The sequence below is a fragment of the Notolepis coatsorum genome (assembly GCF_963971535.1).
Source record: "Notolepis coatsorum genome assembly, chromosome: 6".
NCBI classification, from domain to species: domain Eukaryota; kingdom Metazoa; phylum Chordata; class Actinopteri; order Aulopiformes; family Paralepididae; genus Notolepis; species Notolepis coatsorum.
This window is the reverse complement of record NC_140170.1, coordinates 178,551,121-178,573,835: the sequence shown is the minus strand read 5'-3', so window position 1 is coordinate 178,573,835 and position 22,715 is coordinate 178,551,121. Positions and strand designations below refer to the sequence as shown.

Here is a 22,715-nt window from a genome sequence, read left to right as displayed (position 1 = left end):
CTGTTACCAGGGTAAATAACTGACTGTTACCAGGGTAAATAACTCACACTGTTACCAGGGTAAATAACTGACACTGTTACCAGGTTAAATAACTGACACTGTTACCAGGGTAAATAACTGACACTGTTACCAGGGTAAATAACTAACTGTTACCAGGGTAAATAACTGACACTGTTACCAGGGTAAATAACTGACTGTTACCAGGGTAAATAACTGACACTGTTACCAGGGTAAATAACTGACACTGTTACCAGGGTAAATAACTGACTGTTACCACTGACTGTTACCAGGGTAAATAACTGACACGGTTACCAGGGTAAATAACTGACTGTTACCAGGGTAAATAACTGACTGTTACCACTGACTGTTACCAGGGTAAATAACTGACACGGTTACCAGGGTAAATAACTGACTGTTACCAGGGTAAATAACTGACACTGTTACCAGGGTAAATAACTGACTGTTACCAGGGTAAATAACTGACACGGTTACCAGGGTAAATAACTGACTGTTACCACTGACTGTTACCAGGGTAAATAACTGACACGGTTACCAGGGTAAATAACTGACTGTTACCAGGGTAAATAACTGACTGTTACCAGGGTAAATAACTGACACTGTTACCAGGGTAAATAACTGACACGGTTACCAGGGTAAATAACTGACTGTTACCAGGGTAAATAACTGACACTGTTACCAGGGTAAATAACTGACACGGTTACCAGGGTAAATAACTGACTGTTACCAGGGTAAATAACTGACACTGTTACCAGGGTAAATAACTGACACGGTTACCAGGGTAAATAACTGACTGTTACCAGGGTAAATAACTGACACTGTTACCAGGGTAAATAATTGACACTGTTACCAGGGTAAATAACTGACACTGTTACCAGGGTAAATAACTGACTGTTACCAGGGTAGATAACTGACACTGTTACCAGGGTAAATAACTGACACTGTTACCAGGGTAAATAACTGACTGTTACCAGGGTAAATAACTGACACTGTTACCAGGGTAAATAACTGACTGTTACCAGGGTAAATAACTGACACTGTTACCAGGGTAAATAACTGACTGTTACCAGGGTAAATAACTGACACTGTTAGCTGTTTCATACTAATTGTGTATATAGATGTGTATGTATTATTCGAGTCCATAGTAGTAAACATATGGTTTCATACTAAATGTGTATATATGTATATATATCTGTGTGTATTCCAGTCCATAGCAGTGTAGAAAACATATAGTTTCATACTAAATGTGTATATATGTATATATATATATATCTGTGTGTATTGCAGTCCATAGCAGTGTAGTAAACATATTGTTTCATACTAATTGTGTATATATATATTAGGGATGTCCGATATTATCGGCCGACCGATATTATCGGCCGATATCGGCAGTAAAATGTGATATCGGAAAATATCGGTATCGGTTTAAAAAAAAAAAAAAACAATAACAATATTTGTTATATATATATCCAGTGAAATTATTAGTTACGTGAAATTATTCCATTTTTTGGGGTGGGGAACCCTGCATATATCGGTATCGGTTGATATCGGTATCGGAAATTAAGAGTTGGACAATATCGGAATATCGGTATCGGTAAAAAAGCCAATATCGAGCATCCCTAATATATATCTGTGTGTATTCCAGTCCACAGCAGTGTAGTAAACATATTGTTTCATACTAATTGTGTATATATATATATATATATATGTGTGTGTTCTCCAGTCCACAGCAGTGTAGTGAACGGCGTGTCGTTTCATCCCAACGGAAGCTTCCTGCTCAGCGCCTCTAACGACTCCACCCTCAGAGTCCTGGATGTTCTGGAGGGGAAACTGCTCTACACCCTGCATGGACACCAGGTGACACACACACACACACACACACACACACACACACACACACACACACACACACACACACACACACACACACACACACACACACACACACACACACACACACACACACACACACACACACACACACACACACACACCACACACCCTGCATGGACACCAGGTGACACACACACACACACACACACACACACACACACACACACACACACACACACACACACACACACACACACACACACACACACACACACACACACACCACACACCCTGCATGGACACCAGGTCACACACACACACACACACACACACACACACACACACACACACACACACACCACACACACCCTGCATGGACACCAGGTCACACACACACACACACACACACACACACACACACACACACACACACACACCACACACACCCTGCATGGACACCAGGTGACACACACACACACACACACACACACACACACACACACACACACACACACACACACACACACACACACACACACACACACCTGCATGGACACCAGGTCACACACACACACACACACACACACACACACACACACACACCACACACCCTGCATGGACACCAGGTCACACACACACACACACACACACACACACACACACACACCACACACACCCTGCATGGACACCAGGTCACACACACACACACACACACACACACACACACACACCCTGCATGGACACCAGGTCACACACACACACACACACACACACACACACACACACACACACACCACACACACCCTGCATGGACACCAGGTCACACACACACACACACACACACACACACACACACACACACACACACACACACACACACACACACACACACACACCACCACACACACACACACACACACACCACCACACACGCACACGCACACACGCACACGCACACGCACACACACCACACCACACCACACACCACACACATACACATACACACACACCACCACACACACACACACACACCACACACACACACACAACACACACACACACACACACACACATTTAGAATCTTTATTTATGTCCACATAAAGACAATGTTTAAAGGACACAAATATTATCAGTGCACTTGTACATTGTGGGTTATTCTGATACATTCGTGCCCAAATTGACAATGGCAACCAAAGTTACACACACACACACATGGATGATGAACCTGACAATCAACACACAGCTCATGGATACAGATAGCAGCGTCTTCTCCAAATTGCGCGGCTGCCAGTAATTGCTGACACTGAGCAATATCTTGCTAATTGTTTGGCTCTTCTCTTCGGAAGACCGGCCATCTGAAGGCCTCTAACACCCAACTTATGGACATGACCCAGGCTTCCAAATATGAAGACTAAAAGTTTACAGTTGTAGCCGAGTTGTGATATGGTATGCTGCTCTAACAGTTGATACTTCCTTTAGTCTAGACTGTAGTCAAACGTGAAGCCAACTTCTAGGATGAGAACCTCTCTGTTATTCTCATTAACAACAACAACATCGGGGTGTTTGCTGAAATATCAGAGAACAGTGAATTGTCCCTACACAGATTGAGCATATATGGCTTCACACTGGTGTGCTTATACAGCTTATATGTTGCAGGTGACCCGAGTGTGGAACTGACACTGTCTGCAATCAGATCCACGATCCTATCATGCCTACAAATGTAGAGCCCTTTGTATGCATGACAGCCATTGAGTATGTGAGACATGGTTTCTGTTGTCTGTTCGTGACCATGGTGTATGCAGTGTGGGCTATGGCTGCCAGGGAACCAGATGGAAAGGTTGAGCTTCGATGGTAAAACCTGTAGCCTAGCTTCTAAAGTGAAAATGATGATGCTCTCATCTATAGCTACATTTGTAAAAACTGCGTGCGAGACAGAGTGGTCAGAGGCAGGGAGACAGGCAAGCTTCCCTTGCAGTTTAAGCTCAGTCCAGTGTTGACGTTGGCGTTGTTGTTGTGCCGACATGAGATGGCCACGGGCATTGGTAAGTGGCAGTTCATGCCACGTTCCACAGATGTCAATGGTGGCCTTCACGGAGATGGTAGGGTCAGAGATGATCTCCTCAGAAACATTAACAGCGTCTGAGTCTGGCCCCACCCACTCCAGGGCCACGTTGGACCAGCCGCATAGGTCATTCAGGTCTGGCCAGTCAGACCACACCCCGAATCCGGGGGCGCGGCTGTCCAGCTTTCCACTTGCTTTCTTCTTGTAGCCCAGGAAGTTTGGATCCGACCCACACGCCAGGGGGTCCTTGCGTCTCTACAGGTCTAAGAACAGAGAGGCTCTGGCCTGCTCTCTGACGTGCTGGTCGTCACTGTTCAGCATGTTGAGAAGATGACTGAGTCTCGTGGCAATGTACGTCCATTCAAAGTTGGGAACACCCAGACCGCCCCTCCGCATGGTATGGAATAATATGATGTCCCGTGTTGAGTGAGTGTTCAGTCCAGTCCATTGTCTCACCATCTGTACGGTTTTATTGTTCATCTCACAAAGAAATTTGCGAGGAATATGTACATTTGAGAATAGGTGTTGAACTTTGACCAGGGCTATCTGTCTGACTGCTTCAAGCTTCATGATGAGTGGCAGGGGCGATGAATCAATTAAATCTAATCTGGTTGAGTAATCAGAGATAATTTCACTCACTTGTTGTTCACACACACACACACACACACACACACACACACACACACACACACACACACACACACCCTGCATGGACACCAGGTAACACACACACACACTAGGGCTGAGCCCGAACGTTCGAACCTTCGTTCGTTACGTTGGCATTCGAATTTTTTATTTTTAAACGTCCCCCGTCTTATAAATTGCCTTTTCCAGCGTTTATCATTGTTTTCTAGCAATGGGGGTTTGTATCAATGGGGTGATTGGGGTCTGTGTCTCTAATTCTCATTTTGGCTCATCAGTCTAGTCTCGAGTTCACGAGATCCTCCCTCACTCAACTAAGTCATTCTGATTTTACTGTTTTGCTGACGTGAGTAAGGCACTGGTTGTAGTCACCGCCCACAATCAACAATTCGCTCAACAACAGAGCGAGTGGAATTACTTCCTCAAACGGGTTGACGTGCACGGGTGCCGACAGAGACAGCAGAGAACGAGTGAGAGAGAGAGAGAGGGAGAGAGAGATAGAGAGAGAGGGACAGCATTTACACACTCACAGGGAAGGAGCTTCTCCCCCGCAGTCGGGAGCACTCTCATATCACTGTCAAAATATCCTTGCGCATGCCCGTATTTCGATCCGTGCAATAATAGTCACAGGGGTATATATTGTCATTTGAAACAAGTGACCAATGTTGTCCCGTGGGATTATGCCCCCCGCGGCGAAATTAATTAGTATCCCCCTCAATCTCTATATCTCTCTGTGTCTGCCAGTGCAGACTGTGGGTTACTGTCACTCAAAGCGCTTATGGGCGGAGCTCAGCCCAAAACAGCTTGAAATCTTGAAGTGGAAAAATGCTGCTCTACAGTACTTCATTAGACATACAAAACAATGATTTTTTTTTGAAAAAAACTTTACAGATGTGTTCCATAGACTCACAGGAATTGTGTAAAGTTGCCCAAATAGTGAAAGGAATAGCAAGACATGTCCCCTTTAATAAAATTTTGTGTTTATTCATTCTGTTTAAACCAATGGGGTTTTTCTTCACAGTTGCAGATAAAGATTAGGCTACACTCGTCACTAATCACTAATAGGCTACAATAGTATTAAAATAAACTGATGAGTTATATTCATTAAAGAAAGTTGATTTAATAAAAAGAAAAGACTCATTTAATCACTTTATTCAAATTGAGGATTTAGTTTGAGGATATATATATATTTTTTTAAAGAATAATTTTCTTTTTTTTAAACATTTGTTTTAATATTATTTTGTATTATTAAAAACGAAGGTACACACACACACACACACACACCCTGTATGGACACCAGGTAACACACACACACACACACACACACACACACACACACACACACACACCCTGTATGGACACCAGGTAACACACACACACACACACACACCCTGTATGGACACCAGGTCACACACACACACACACACACACAGTACCCCCCCTGTTGTCATAGCGAAGCTTAGAATATTATAATAATGCAGAAGCTGTGAAGCAACAAAAGGTATTTGGGACAAAACTATATACTGTGTGGGGGTGCTCACAGTATGTGTGTGCTATTGTGAGTGTGTAGTGTTTGTGTGTGTCTGTGTGTAATGTTTCTTTCATGTCCTTTGTGTGTGATGCTTAGTTTTCCGTGTGTATTTTCGTGTATGTAATGTCTGTTGTGTATTTGTTTTGTATGTATGTGCATTTGTCATATGATTTGTGTGCGTGTCTCTGTGTGAGGTGTTTTACGTGTGTTTGTTAGGGGTGTGTGTGTTTGTGTGGTTTATTTTAGTAGCAGTCGGGAGAGCGGTGTGTGGCCCACTCACAGTGACTCATCCTGGAGATGTTTAAAAGAAAAGTCAAACTTCTCTCCTCTCTCTCTCTCCGTCGGTCTGTCTCTCTCCCTCTCTTCTCTCTCCCCTCTCTCTCTCTGTCCCTCTTTCTCTCTCTCTCCCCTCTCTCTTCTCTCTCAATTAAATTACATTCAAAGGGGCTTTATGGGAGACATACATTTACATTTCTCTCCTGTCTCTCTCTCTCTCTCTCTCTCTCTCTCTCTCTCTCTCTCTCTCTCTCTCCCCTCTCTCTCTGTCCCTCTTTCTCTCTCTATATTCTTCTATCTCTATCTCTCTATTGACATGGGAAACATACATTTACATCCCTCTCTCTGTCCCTCTCTCTTGTTGGCCCAGTGGTGACTCCACCAATCTGTTGCCATTGGCAACACTCAGAGTGATAATTGCCTCTGGTAGCCACACTGAGAGATGGGAGATATCCCCATCTGTTCACTCTGTGTGTGAGAGACGGAGGTTGTACAGTATGTGGGTATTTGGGGGTGTTTCCGGTTCTGTTTACCGTTTGTGTGTATCAGGATTAATTAAAGTTACAGTTCCTCCACTCTGTCTGCACCGCGGCGGCTCTTTCCACTCGTGAAGCGGCGGTGGTCCCTTTTGCACAAGTAACAGTTATAGCCACGACTTCAGCACGTCCGTCCGTATCAATACTGATGATTAATGTTACATTACCTCCACTCTGTCTGTGATCATTAATGTTGCATTACCTCCACTCTGTCTGTGATCATTAATGTTACATTACCTCCGTCTGTGATCATTAATGTTACATTACCTCCACTCTGTCTGTGATCATTAATGTTGCATTACCTCCACTCTGTCTGTGATCATTAATGTTGCATTACCTCCACTCTGTCTGTGATCATTAATGTTACATTACCTCCGTCTGTGATCATTAATGTTGCATTACCTCCACTCTGTCTGTGATCATTAATGTTGCATTACCTCCACTCTGTCTGTGATCATTAATGTTACATTACCTCCACTCTGTCTGTGATCATTAATGTTGCATTACCTCCACTCTGTCTGTGATCATTAATGTTGCATTACCTCCACTCTGTAATAATTAATGTTACATTACCTCCACTCTGTAATAATTAATGTTACATTACCTCCACTCTGTCTGTGATCATTAATGTTACATTACCTCCACTCTGTCTGTGATCATTAATGTTACATTACCTCCACTCTGTCTGTGATCATTAATGTTACATTACCTCCACTCTGTCTGTGATCATTAATGTTACATTACCTCCACTCTGTCTGTAATAATTAATGTTACATTACCTCCACTCTGTCTGTAATAATTAATGTTACATTACCTCCACTCTGTAATAATTAATGTTACATTACCTCCACTCTGTAATAATTAATGTTACATTACCTCCACTCTGTCTGTGATCATTAATGTTACATTACCTCCACTCTGTAATAATTAATGTTACATTACCTCCACTCTGTCTGTGATCATTAATGTTACATTACCTCCACTCTGTCTGTGATCATTAATGTTACATTACCTCCACTCTGTCTGTAATAATTAATGTTACATGACCTCCACTCTGTCTGTAATAATTAATGTTACATTACCTCCACTCTGTCTGTGATAATTAATGTTACATTACCTCCACTCTGTCTGTGATCATTAATGTTACATTACCTCCACTCTGTCTGTGATCATTAATGTTACATTACCTCCACTCTGTCTGTGATCATTAATGTTACATTACCTCCACTCTGTAATAATTAATGTTACATTACCTCCACTCTGTCTGTGATCATTAATGTTACATTACCTCCACTCTGTCTGTGATCATTAATGTTACATTACCTCCACTCTGTCTGTGATCATTAATGTTACATTACCTCCACTCTGTCTGTGATCATTAATGTTACATTACCTCCACTCTGTCTGTGATCATTAATGTTACATTACCTCCACTCTGTAATAATTAATGTTACATTACCTCCACTCTGTCTGTAATAATTAATGTTACATGACCTCCTCTCTGTAATAATTAATGTTACATTACCTCCACTCTGTCTGTAATAATTAATGTTACATTACCTCCACTCTGTCTGTGATCATTAATGTTGCATTACCTCTACTCTGTCTGTGATCATTAATGTTACATTACCTCCACTCTGTCTGTGATCATTAATGTTGCATTACCTCCACTCTGTCTGTGATCATTAATGTTACATTACCTCCACTCTGTCTGTGATCATTAATGTTACATTACCTCCACTCTGTCTGTGATCATTAATGTTACATTACCTCCACTCTGTCTGTAATAATTAATGTTACATTACCTCCACTCTGTCTGTAATAATTAATGTTACATTACCTCCACTCTGTCTGTAATAATTAATGTTACATTACCTCCACTCTGTCTGTGATCATTAATGTTACATTACCTCCACTCTGTAATAATTAATGTTACATTACCTCCACTCTGTAATAATTAATGTTACATTACCTCCACTCTGTCTGTAATAATTAATGTTACATTACCTCCACTCTGTCTGTAATAATTAATGTTACATTACCTCCACTCTGTCTGTGATCATTAATGTTACATTACCTCCACTCTGTCTGTGATCATTAATGTTACATTACCTCCACTCTGTCTGTAATAATTAATGTTACATTACCTCCACTCTGTAATAATTAATGTTACATTACCTCCACTCTGTCTGTGATCATTAATGTTACATTACCTCCACTCTGTCTTTGATCATTAATGTTACATTACCTCCACTCTGTCTGTGATCATTAATGTTACATTACCTCCACTCTGTCTGTGATCATTAATGTTACATTACCTCCACTCTGTCTGTAATAATTAATGTTACATTACCTCCACTCTGTCTGTAATAATTAATGTTACATTACCTCCACTCTGTAATAATTAATGTTACATTACCTCCACTCTGTCTGTGATCATTAATGTTACATTACCTCCACTCTGTAATAATTAATGTTACATTACCCCACTCTGTCTGTGATCATTAATGTTACATTACCTCCACTCTGTCTGTGATAATTAATGTTACATTACCTCCACTCTGTCTGTGATCATTAATGTTGCATTACCTCCACTCTGTAATAATTAATGTTACATTACCTCCACTCTGTCTGTGATCATTAATGTTACATTACCTCCACTCTGTCTGTGATCATTAATGTTACATTACCTCCACTCTGTCTGTGATCATTAATGTTACATTACCTCCACTCTGTCTGTAATAATTAATGTTACATTACCTCCACTCTGTCTGTAATAATTAATGTTACATTACCTCCACTCTGTCTGTGATAATTAATGTTACATTACCTCCACTCTGTCTGTGATCATTACTGTTACATTACCTCCACTCTGTCTGTGATCATTAATGTTACATTACCTCCACTCTGTCTGTGATCATTAATGTTACATTACCTTCACTCTGTCTGTGATCATTAATGTTACATTACCTCCACTCTGTAATAATTAATGTTACATTACCTCCACTCTGTCTGTAATAATTAATGTTACATTACCTCCACTCTGTCTGTGATCATTAATGTTACATTACCTCCACTCTGTCTGTGATCATTAATGTTACATTACCTCCACTCTGTAATAATTAATGTTACATTACCTCCACTCTGTCTGTGATCATTAATGTTACATTACCTCCACTCTGTAATAATTAATGTTACATTACCTCCACTCTGTCTGTAATAATTAATGTTACATTACCTCCTCTCTGTAATAATTAATGTTACATTACCTCCACTCTGTCTGTAATAATTAATGTTACATTACCTCCACTCTGTCTGTGATCATTAATGTTGCATTACCTCTACTCTGTCTGTGATCATTAATGTTACATTACCTCCACTCTGTCTGTGATCATTAATGTTGCATTACCTCCACTCTGTCTGTGATCATTAATGTTACATTACCTCCACTCTGTCTGTGATCATTAATGTTACATTACCTCCACTCTGTAATAATTAATGTTACATTACCTCCACTCTGTCTGTGATCATTAATGTTACATTACCTCCACTCTGTCTGTGATCATTAATGTTGCATTACCTCCACTCTGTCTGTGATCATTAATGTTACATTACCTCCACTCTGTCTATGATCATTAATGTTACATTACCTCCACTATGTCTGTGATCATTAATGTTACATTACCTCCACTCTGTAATAATTAATGTTACATTACCTCCACTCTGTCTGTGATCATTAATGTTACATTACCTCCACTCTGTCTGTGATCATTAATGTTACATTACCTCCACTCTGTCTGTGATCATTAATGTTACATTACCTCCACTCTGTCTGTAATAATGAATGTTGCATTACCTCCACTCTGTCTGTGATCATTAATGTTACATTACCTCCACTCTGTCTGTGATCATTAATGTTACATTACCTCCACTCTGTAATAATTAATGTTACATTACCTCCACTCTGTCTGTAATAATTAATGTTACATTACCTCCACTCTGTCTGTGATCATTAATGTTGCATTACCTCTACTCTGTCTGTGATCATTAATGTTACATTACCTCCACTCTGTCTGTGATCATTAATGTTGCATTACCTCCACTCTGTCTGTGATCATTAATGTTACATTACCTCCACTCTGTCTGTGATCATTAATGTTACATTACCTCCACTCTGTAATAATTAATGTTACATTACCTCCACTCTGTCTGTGATCATTAATGTTACATTACCTCCACTCTGTCTGTGATCATTAATGTTGCATTACCTCCACTCTGTCTGTGATCATTAATGTTACATTACCTCCACTCTGTCTATGATCATTAATGTTACATTACCTCCACTATGTCTGTGATCATTAATGTTACATTACCTCCACTCTGTAATAATTAATGTTACATTACCTCCACTCTGTCTGTGATCATTAATGTTACATTACCTCCACTCTGTCTGTGATCATTAATGTTACATTACCTCCACTCTGTCTGTGATCATTAATGTTACATTACCTCCACTCTGTCTGTAATAATGAATGTTACATTACCTCCACTCTGTCTGTGATCATTAATGTTACATTACCTCCACTCTGTAATAATTAATGTTACATTACCTCCACTCTGTCTGTGATCATTAATGTTACATTACCTCCACTCTGTCTGTGATCATTAATGTTACATTACCTCCACTCTGTCTGTGATCATTAATGTTACATTACCTCCACTCTGTAATAATTAATGTTACATTACCTCCTCTCTGTAATAATGAATGTTACATTACCTCCACTCTGTCTGTGATCATTAATGTTACATTACCTCCACTCTGTCTGTGATCATTAATGTTACATTACCTCCACTCTGTCTGTAATAATTAATGTTACATTACCTCCACTCTGTCTGTGATCATTAATGTTACATTACCTCCACTCTGTCTGTGATCATTAATGTTGCATTACCTCCACTCTGTCTGTGATCATTAATGTTACATTACCTCCACTCTGTCTGTGATCATTAATGTTACATTACCTCCACTCTGTCTGTGATCATTAATGTTACATTACCTCCACTCTGTCTGTAATAATTAATGTTACATTACCTCCACTCTGTCTGTGATCATTAATGTTACATTACCTCCACTCTGTCTGTGATCATTAATGTTACATTACCTCCACTCTGTCTGTAATAATTAATGTTACATTACCTCCACTCTGTCTGTGATCATTAATGTTACATTACCTCCACTCTGTCTGTGATCATTAATGTTACATTACCTCCACTCTGTCTGTGATCATTAATGTTACATTACCTGCACTCTGTCTGCACCGCAGCAGCACTCCTGTAACAGTAACAGTACAGTCAGAGTGTTTGAGTCCATGTAGCACAAGCGAGCCACGACGTCAGTGTGTCCATCCGTATCAATGGTCTATGAATGCTACACGAATGCCCATGCGTTGCTGGCACAATCTGTAAACGTACAAACACGAACCATTGTTTTAATCTTTTGGAATAACACGATGGTAGCTGTATTCCAACGCAACAAACGTTTAGCGGGACCGACGGCTTCTCAGTTACAGTGGGTGACAATATTGTCACAAGGAAAGATGAAATTAGCTACCTGGGTTCCAACCTAGAGGCAAATCTTTCCTGTGACAAAATGGCATCCAATGTAATAAAAAAAAGTCAACCAACGAACTCGATTCTTGTACCGGATCTCCTCTCTGGTAAACAAGAATACCCTGAAGACTCTGGCAGGAGCACTCATTCAAGGGTACTACGACTATGCTTGCACCTCATGGTACCAAAGCACCTCAAAGGCGCTAAAAACAAGATTACAAACATCACAAAACAAACTGGTCAGACTACTGCTTGGCCTTACTCCTAAAACCCACCTCACCCCTGCCCACTTTGACAATCTAGGATGGCTTAGAGTAGACGACATAGTACAGCAACTTGCAATGGGCCAGGTCTACAAGATACACTACACCACTAAGGTACCCATGTACCTGTCGAAATACTTCCCAAAGGTCAGTGAATACCACAACCACTACACCAGAGGAAGCTCAACAAATCATGTTAAACCCAGATTTGTCTCAAACAAGGGACTAAACACGTTTAGCAATTATGCCACAATAATGTGGAACGCCCTACCCACAGCCGTAAAGGAATGTGAATACCTACCCTCCTTCAAAACCGCTCTCAAAGAGCACCTACGGGTGGCTGCAATTAGAAACTGGCCCCGGTAAATGTCAAAATCCCCCACCCACCCAACCCCCTCCAATGTACAGTTTCTTCCCCTTCTGATGTATATTTTTCTTTATGATCTCTTTTTCTTACACAGTACCGTATATTTGTACGTCATAAATGTCTTGATGAATTGAAAATGGAGGACCCTTATATAAACAAGACGAAAGTATTTTTCTGGTCTTCATCCTCTGAGCAGTTGTTAGTATTGAGCTGTACTGTATTGTACCCCTTCTGCAATCTGCAAAGTTTTCAATCAATCATCATTGATGACTAAATGTCACAGTGTATGTTAGTATTTGTGTGTGTGTGTGTGTGTGTGTATCAGCAGGTTAGCAGCAGGCCTTAGTCACACCAGAAACAGAACATGCTGTCTTATCAGACCATCGTCTCGTTGTCATAGCAACCATGTCTGTTTCTCCAGACCAGGCCACACACAGTGATACACAGTAGTGATACACAGTAGTGATACGCAGTAGTGATACACAGTAGTGATACACAGTAGTGATGCGCAGTAGTGATACACAGTAGTGATGCGCAGTAGTGATACACAGTAGTGATGCACAGTAGTGATGCACAGTAGTGATGCACAGTAGTGATACACAGTAGTGATGCACAGTAGTGATGCACAGTAGTGATGCACAGTAGTGATACACAGTAGTGATGCACAGTAGTGATACACAGTTATACATAGTAGTGATGCACAGTAGTGATACACAGTAGTGATACACAGTAGTGATACACAGTAGTGATGCACAGTAGTGATGCACAGTAGTGATGCACAGTAGTGATGCACAGTAGTGATACACAGTTATACATAGTAGTGATGCACAGTAGTGATGCACAGTAGTGATACACAGTAGTGATGCACAGTAGTGATGCACAGTAGTGATACACAGTAGTGATACACAGTAGTGATGCACAGTAGTGATACACAGTAGTGATGCACAGTAGTGATGCACAGTAGTGATGCACAGTAGTGATGCACAGTAGTGATACACAGTAGTGATGCACAGTAGTGATGCGCAGTAGTGATACGCAGTAGTGATACGCAGTAGTGATATGCAGTAGTGATACACAGTAGTGATACGCAGTAGTGATACGCAGTAGTGATACGCAGTAGTGATACGCAGTAGTGATACGCAGTAGTGATGCACAGTAGTGATGCACAGTAGTGATACACAGTAGTGATACGCAGTAGTGATGCACAGTAGTGATACACAGTAGTGATACACAGTAGTGATACGCAGTAGTGATACGCAGTAGTGATACGCAGTAGTGATACGCAGTAGTGATACGCAGTAGTGATACACAGTAGTGATGCACAGTAGTGATGCACAGTAGTGATACGCAGTAGTGATACGCAGTAGTGATACGCAGTAGTGATACGCAGTAGTGATACGCAGTAGTGATGCGCAGTAGTGATACACAGTAGTGATACACAGTAGTGATACACAGTAGTGATGCACAGTAGTGATGCACAGTAGTGATGCACAGTAGTGATACACAGTAGTGATGCGCAGTAGTGATACGCAGTAGTGATGCGCAGTAGTGATACGCAGTAGTGATGCACAGTAGTGATACACAGTAGTGATACACAGTAGTGATACACAGTAGTGCTACACAGTGATGCACAGTAGTGATACACAGTAGTGATGCGCAGTAGTGATACACAGTAGTGATGCGCAGTAGTGATACACAGTAGTGATGCGCAGTAGTGATACACAGTAGTGATGCACAGTAGTGATACACAGTAGTGATACACAGTAGTGATACACAGTAGTGATGCACACTAGTGATGCACAGTAGTGATACACAGTAGTGATGCACAGTAGTGATACACAGTTATACATAGTAGTGATGCACAGTAGTGATACACAGTAGTGATACACAGTAGTGATACACAGTAGTGATGCACAGTAGTGATGCACAGTAGTGATGCACAGTAGTGATACACAGTAGTGATACACAGTTATACATAGTAGTGATGCACAGTAGTGATGCACAGTAGTGATGCACAGTAGTGATACACAGTAGTGATACACAGTAGTGATGCACAGTAGTGATACACAGTAGTGATACACAGTAGTGATGCACAGTAGTGATACACAGTAGTGATGCACAGTAGTGATGCACAGTAGTGATGCACAGTAGTGATACACAGTAGTGATGCACAGTAGTGATACACAGTAGTGATACACAGTAGTGATACGCAGTAGTGATGCGCAGTAGTGATACACAGTAGTGATACACAGTAGTGATACACAGTAGTGATACGCAGTAGTGATACGCAGTAGTGATACGCAGTAGTGATACACAGTAGTGATACACAGTAGTGATGCACAGTAGTGATACACAGTAGTGATACGCAGTAGTGATGCACAGTAGTGATACACAGTAGTGATACACAGTAGTGATACGCAGTAGTGATACGCAGTAGTGATACGCAGTAGTGATACACAGTAGTGATGCACAGTAGTGATGCACAGTAGTGATGCACAGTAGTGATGCACAGTAGTGATGCACAGTAGTGATACGCAGTAGTGATACGCAGTAGTGATACGCAGTAGTGATACGCAGTAGTGATGCGCAGTAGTGATACACAGTAGTGATACACAGTAGTGATGCACAGTAGTGATGCACAGTAGTGATGCACAGTAGTGATGCACAGTAGTGATGCACAGTAGTGATGCACAGTAGTGATGCGCAGTAGTGATACGCAGTAGTGATGCGCAGTAGTGATACGCAGTAGTGATGCGCAGTAGTGATACGCAGTAGTGATGCACAGTAGTGATACACAGTAGTGATACACAGTAGTGATACACAGTAGTGATACACAGTAGTGATACACAGTAGTGATACACAGTGATGCACAGTAGTGATACGCAGTAGTGATGCGCAGTAGTGATACGCAGTAGTGATGCGCAGTAGTGATACACAGTAGTGATGCGCAGTAGTGATACACAGTAGTGATGCACAGTAGTGATACGCAGTAGTGATACACAGTAGTGATACGCAGTAGTGATGCGCAGTAGTGATACGCAGTAGTGATACACAGTAGTGATACACAGTAGTGATACGCAGTAGTGATACGCAGTAGTGATACGCAGTAGTGATACGCAGTAGTGATACACAGTAGTGATACACAGTAGTGATGCACAGTAGTGATACACAGTAGTGATACGCAGTAGTGATGCACAGTAGTGATGCACAGTAGTGATACACAGTAGTGATACTCAGTAGTGATACGCAGTAGTGATACGCAGTAGTGATGCACAGTAGTGATGCACAGTAGTGATACACAGTAGTGATGCACAGTAGTGATACACAGTAGTGATACACAGTAGTGATACGCAGTAGTGATACGCAGTAGTGATACGCAGTAGTGATGCACAGTAGTGATACACAGTAGTGATACACAGTAGTGATACACAGTAGTGATGCACAGTAGTGATGCACAGTAGTGATGCACAGTAGTGATACGCAGTAGTGATGCGCAGTAGTGATACACAGTAGTGATGCGCAGTAGTGATACGCAGTAGTGATGCGCAGTAGTGATACGCAGTAGTGATGCACAGTAGTGATACACAGTAGTGATACACAGTAGTGATACACAGTAGTGATACACAGTAGTGCTACACAGTGATGCACAGTAGTGATACACAGTAGTGATGCGCAGTAGTGATACACAGTAGTGATGCGCAGTAGTGATACACAGTAGTGATGCGCAGTAGTGATGCGCAGTAGTGATACACAGTAGTGATGCGCAGTAGTGATACACAGTAGTGATGCACAGTAGTGATACACAGTAGTGATACACAGTAGTGCTACACAGTGATGCACAGTAGTGATACACAGTAGTGATACACAGTAGTGATGCACAGTAGTGATACACAGTAGTGATGCACAGTAGTGATGCACAGTAGTGATGCACAGTAGTGATGCACAGTAGTGATACGCAGTAGTGATACACAGTAGTGATACACAGTAGTGATACACAGTAGTGATACACAGTAGTGATACGCAGTAGTGATACGCAGTAGTGATACACAGTAGTGATACACAGTAGTGATGCACAGTGATGCACAGTAGTGATACACAGTAGTGATACACAGTAGTGATACACAGTAGTGATACACAGTAGTGATACGCAGTAGTGATACGCAGTAGTGATACACAGTAGTGATACACAGTAGTGATGCACAGTAGTGCTACACAGTGATGCACAGTAGTGATACACAGTAGTGATACACAGTAGTGATGCGCAGTAGTGATACACAGTAGTGATGCGCAGTAGTGATACACAGTAGTGATGCGCAGTAGTGATACACAGTAGTGATGCACAGTAGTGATGCACAGTAGTGATACACAGTAGTGATACACAGTAGTGATACACAGTAGTGATACACAGTAGTGCTACACAGTGATGCACAGTAGTGATACACAGTAGTGATGCGCAGTAGTGATACACAGTAGTGATGCACAGTAGTGATGCACAGTAGTGATACACAGGGCATTGCCCAGGAAGTTGCTTCAGCATGTTGAATATGCCAAACCACTCTGTAATTTGTACTGGAAAACCAAATACATAAAAATATCCTTATCGCCATCAACCCGCTCACTCAGATCTGCCGATCAGCGCCTCCTGGTGGTCCCCAGGTGCAGGCTTATAACAAGGGGTGATCGAGCCTTCGAGGTGACGGAACCAAGGCTCTGGAACGCTCTCCCCCTGGACCTGCGAACTGCCCCCTCTGAAAACTCCTTTAAAAAACACCTAAAAACAGGGCGGCTACGTGTCGTAGTGGGCAAGGCGCTCGCCACGAATGACGGAGACGCTGGGCTTGCCTGTTCGAGCCCAGCGCTCCACATTGCTTTCAGTTTAGCTGGTCGTTCATACTAATACACATTGGCCGTATTAGGGGGTGGGAAACTGATGGGTGGGGATTGGGGGTTGTGGACAGCGACTCCTACAGGTCGGTTGGTGTGCCTGCGCAGTAGAATCAGGAAGTGTCGGGGGCAGCGTGAGCCTCCCACGCGTTACTCCTCGCTACTGAGAGATCGAGCTGCGCAGGTGAAAAGATGCGACTGCTGTTACCTCAAGTACCGGAGGGGACTTGTGCTATGTATGACTTAGTCCACATTGCAGCCGGCTTGTGGGAGGCAAGAAACAACGTTTTTAGTTATTGACTGATGATTTTATTTTAATTCTTTTTATTTAATTTGATTTGGTTCACTGTTTTTAACTGCTGTCTGTTGTTGTTGTTGTTGTCATTTATTTCAGATTTTCTTATGTTATGCTGTAGTGTAAAGCACCCTGTGCTGTGAAGGGTGCTATATAAATAAAGGTCATTCATTCATTCATTCATTCATTCATTCATTCATTCATTCATTCATTCATTCATCAAAATACTAATAATATGGTTATATCGTATCCCTCAGTCCTACTGTCATCTTATTATTATGGATCTACAAAGATCAAAGGAGTCTTTCTAGACTCTGAGTCCTCCTCAGAGACCCTCCATTCATATTGGTCGGCACCTTGCATGGTCACCTCCACTGTCATTGTGTGAATGTGTGAGTGAATGTGAGGCATAAGTTGTAAATGCAGTTCATCCATGAAAATACTTTGGTCACAACCTAATGTTATACCTGGATATCTCTCTCTGCCTGTTCCTCTTCTGTCATTTCTCTCTCTCTCTCTCTCCCTCTCTCTCTTTCTCTCTTTCTCTCTTTCTCTGTCTCTCTCTGTCTTGTCTCTCTCTCTCTCCCTCTCTCTCTCTCTTGCTCTCTCTCTCTCTGTCTCTCTCTGTCTTGTCTCTCTCTCTCTTGCTCTCTCTCTCTGTCTCTCTCTGTCTTGTCTCTCTCTCGCTCTCTCTCTCTCTCTCTCTCTCTCTCTCTTGCTCTCTCGCTCTCTCGCTCTCTCTTGCTCTCTCTTGCTCTCTCTCTGTCTCTCTCTCTCTCTGTCTGTCTCTCTGTCTCTCTCTCTCTCTCTCTCTCTCTCTCTCTCTCTCTCTCTCTCTCTCTCTCTCTCTCTCGCTCTCTCGCTCTCTCTTGCTCTCTCTTGCTCTCTCTCTCTCTCTCTCTCTCTGTCTTATCTCTCTCTCTCTCTCTCTCTCTCTCTCTCTCTCCCTCTCCCTCTCCCTCTCCCTCTCCCTCTCCCTCTCTCTCTCTCTCTCTCTCTCTCTCTCTCTCTCTCTCTCTCTCTCTCTCTCTCTCTCTCTCTCTCAGGGTCCAGCTAGTTGTGTGGTGTTCTCCAGGACAGGTGAACACTTTGCCTCCGGAGGTTCTGATGAGCAGGTTGGTCTGACTTTTATTTTTATTTTTTTTAAAGCGAGTATTCGTATTATTAAAGATGGTATTTATTTAGCCTCCGGAGAGATTAAATTTATTTATTTACACAGCGCATAACTCCATACACAGGTCTTTTAAAGGGCCACATTTCTAACCTGAATCCTGTCGTTCTATGATCATTTATCAAATGACCGATGTGTTCTGTGTCTTGAGAGCTCAGCTGTTTCAGAAACTCAGACCTCTAGTGAACTGCAGAGACCATCTCTTCAACTCCCCTTGAGTCGGACTGCTACACGTCTGAAGACCATTAACTCCTCCCTCTTTATAGGTGATGGTTTGGAAGAGTAACTTTGACTGTGTTGAGACTGGACCATCTGTCCCAGCAGCCCGTAGTACCGCCTCCAGCCGGCAGGGGACGCCACAACACTCTACCGTACCCTCCAGCTCCCAGAGCTCCATGACACATGGACAGGTAACACACACACTCACACACACTCACACACACACACACACACACATGTACGCATGGACAATGTGTCCCAGCAGCCCGTAGTACCACCTCCAGCCTGCAGGGGCTGACACACCACTGTACAGTACCCTCCACCTCCCACAGCTCCATGACACATGGACAGGTTGCCTGATTCCTTTTACCAACTCGTTCGTGTTTCCGGGTTCCCGTTTTGAGCTCTGATTGGCCACGCACGTTTCTGGGCGCGTGACGGCAAGTTATTTCCACGGTTAAGCTTAGGCACTCTTTCGAAGTTGGTTAAGGTTAGAGTTTGTCTTAGAGCATGGCGATAGAACGCCAGGTAGTTTGCAGGCTGTTCGACGCGGAAATGGGCAAAGACACAGCTCGTCACGCTATTGGGCGCACGCACATGTCACATGACCAGAACGTGCGTGGCCAATCAGAGTGCAAAACGGGAACCCGGAAACATGAACGCGTTGGTAAAAGCACAGACGCGGACAGGTTAGGTAACACACACACACACACACACACACACACACACACACACACACACACACACACACACACACACGCACGCATGTACACACACATACATCTCAGAATAAGGTGGACAGGGTTGATAAGCTGGTAAAGACTATGGTTAGAGACTATGTCTGTCTAACTGTGATTCACAACCACAATAAAATATATGACTCGTACAGTCAGAGATGAAATAGGTTTATGAGTCATCTGCCCGTCAATGAGCAGTGAAATGTCTGTTGCCGACTTTACTGTGAGTAAAATAACTAAACTAGAAGAAAATAATCTAGTATACAGTAAACTAGACAAATGTATATATTGCCTAATATATAGGCAAAATATATACAGGCAACATATATATATATATATATATATATATATATATATAATATATATATATATATATATATATAGGCAAAATATATACAGGTACAATATATACAAGAGTGGATGGGATGTCTATGATCAACATAGATTGTTCTGGTTTGATGGAACCAGTCAATATGTCCAAGGATTGGATATGCGTGTTGTATATCATTTTACAAATATAAGAATATAGATATTATGAGAGTAATATAGAATGATATAAGCATATAGGACATACAAATGTGGATAATATGTATATAATGCTATCAGTGTGTGTATTCACAGTATATAGGATACTATATAGGATACACAGTATATAAGGTCTGCTGTGCTGAGATACACAGAATTGACAGGCAGTACACGACATTGACCGGGTGAAGCAGAATAATGAGGTGAGTGATGTTGTAGGAGGGCGTCCTGTAGGGAACGAGAAGCAGTCCTGTCCTCCTCCTGAGTCTCTCTCTCTCCTCCTGAGTCTCTCTCTCCCTCCTGAGTCTCTCTCTCCTCCTGAGTCTCTCTCTCTCCTCCTGAGTCTCTCTCTCCTCCTGAGTCTCTCTCTCCTCCTGAGTCTCTCTCTCCTCCTGAGTCTCTCTCTCTCCTCCTGAGTCTCTCTCTCTCCTCCTGAGTCTCTCTCTCTCCTCCTGAGTCTCTCTCTCCTCCTGAGTCTCTCTCTCCTCCTGAGTCTCTCTCTCCTCCTGAGTCTCTCTCTCTCCTCCTGAGTCTCTCTCTCTCCTCCTGAGTCTCTCTCTCTCCTCCTGAGTCTCTCTCTCCTCCTGAGTCTCTCTCTCTCCTCCTGAGTCTCTCTCTCTCCTCCTGAGTCTCTCTCTCTCCTGAGTCTCTCTCTCCTCCTGAGTCTCTCTCTCTCCTCCTGAGTCTCTCTCTCTCCTGAGTCTCTCTCTCTCCTCCTGAGTCTCTCTCTCTCCTCCTCCTGAGTCTCTCTCTCTCCTGAGTCTCTCTCTCCTCCTGAGTCTCTCTCTCTCCTCCTGAGTCTCTCTCTCTCCTCTGAGTCTCTCTCTCCTCCTGAGTCTCTCTCTCTCTCTCCCTGAGTCTCTCTCTCTCTCTGAGTCTCTCTCTCCTCCTCCTGAGTCTCTCTCTCTCTCTCCTCCTGAGTCTCTCTCTCCTCCTGAGTCTCTCTCTCCTCCTGAGTCTCTCTCTCTCCTCCTGAGTCTCTCTCTCTCCTCCTGAGTCTCTCTCTCTCTCCTCCTGAGTCTCTCTCCTCCTGAGTCTCTCTCTCTCCTCCTGAGTCTCTCTCTCCTCCTGAGTCTCTCTCTCCTCCTGAGTCTCTCTCTCTCTCTGAGTCTCTCTCTCTCTCCTGAGTCTCTCTCTCCTCCTGAGTCTCTCTCTCCTCCTGAGTCTCTCTCTCTCCTCCTGCTCTCTCTCTCTCTCTCCTGAGTCTCTCTCTCTCTCCTCGAGTCTCTCTCTCTCCTCCTGAGTCTCTCTCTCTCCTCCTGAGTCTCTCTCTCTCTCCTGAGTCTCTCTCTCTCCTCCTGAGTCTCTCTCTCTCTCCTGAGTCTCTCTCTCTCCTCCCTGAGTCTCTCTCTCCTCCTGAGTCTCTCTCTCTCTCCTGAGTCTCTCTCTCCTCCTGAGTCTCTCTCTCTCTCCTGAGTCTCTCTCTCTCCTCCTGAGTCTCTCTCTCCTCCTCTGAAGTCTCTCTCTCCTCCTGAGTCTCTCTCTCTCCTCCTGAGTCTCTCTCCTCTCCTCCTGAGTCTCTCTCTCTCCTCCTGAGTCTCTCTCTCCTCCTGAGTCTCTCTCTCTCCTCCTGAGTCTCTCTCTCTGTCTCTCTCTCCTCCTGAGTCTCTCTCTCTCCTCCTGAGTCTCTCTCTCTCCTCCTGAGTCTCTCTCTCTCCTCCCCTGAGTCTCTCTCGCTCTCTCCTGAGTCTCTTCTCTCCTCCTGAGTCACTATCACGATCCTCCTGATCGCTCTCTCCTCCTGAG

The 22,715-nt window shown here is 42.9% G+C and overlaps 1 protein-coding gene across 1 annotated transcript in view; it reads left to right on the top strand.

The window, feature by feature from the left end:
- LOC311231205 (uncharacterized protein) overlaps window positions 1-22,715 on the top strand; it is an 84,841-nt gene that overhangs the window by 14,154 nt on the left and 47,972 nt on the right. Inside the window, 2 exon segments of the mRNA XM_084317745.1 lie at window positions 1,742-1,875; window positions 19,364-19,432. Of these exon segments, the coding sequence (XP_084173871.1) occupies window positions 1,742-1,875; window positions 19,364-19,432 (203 nt within the window).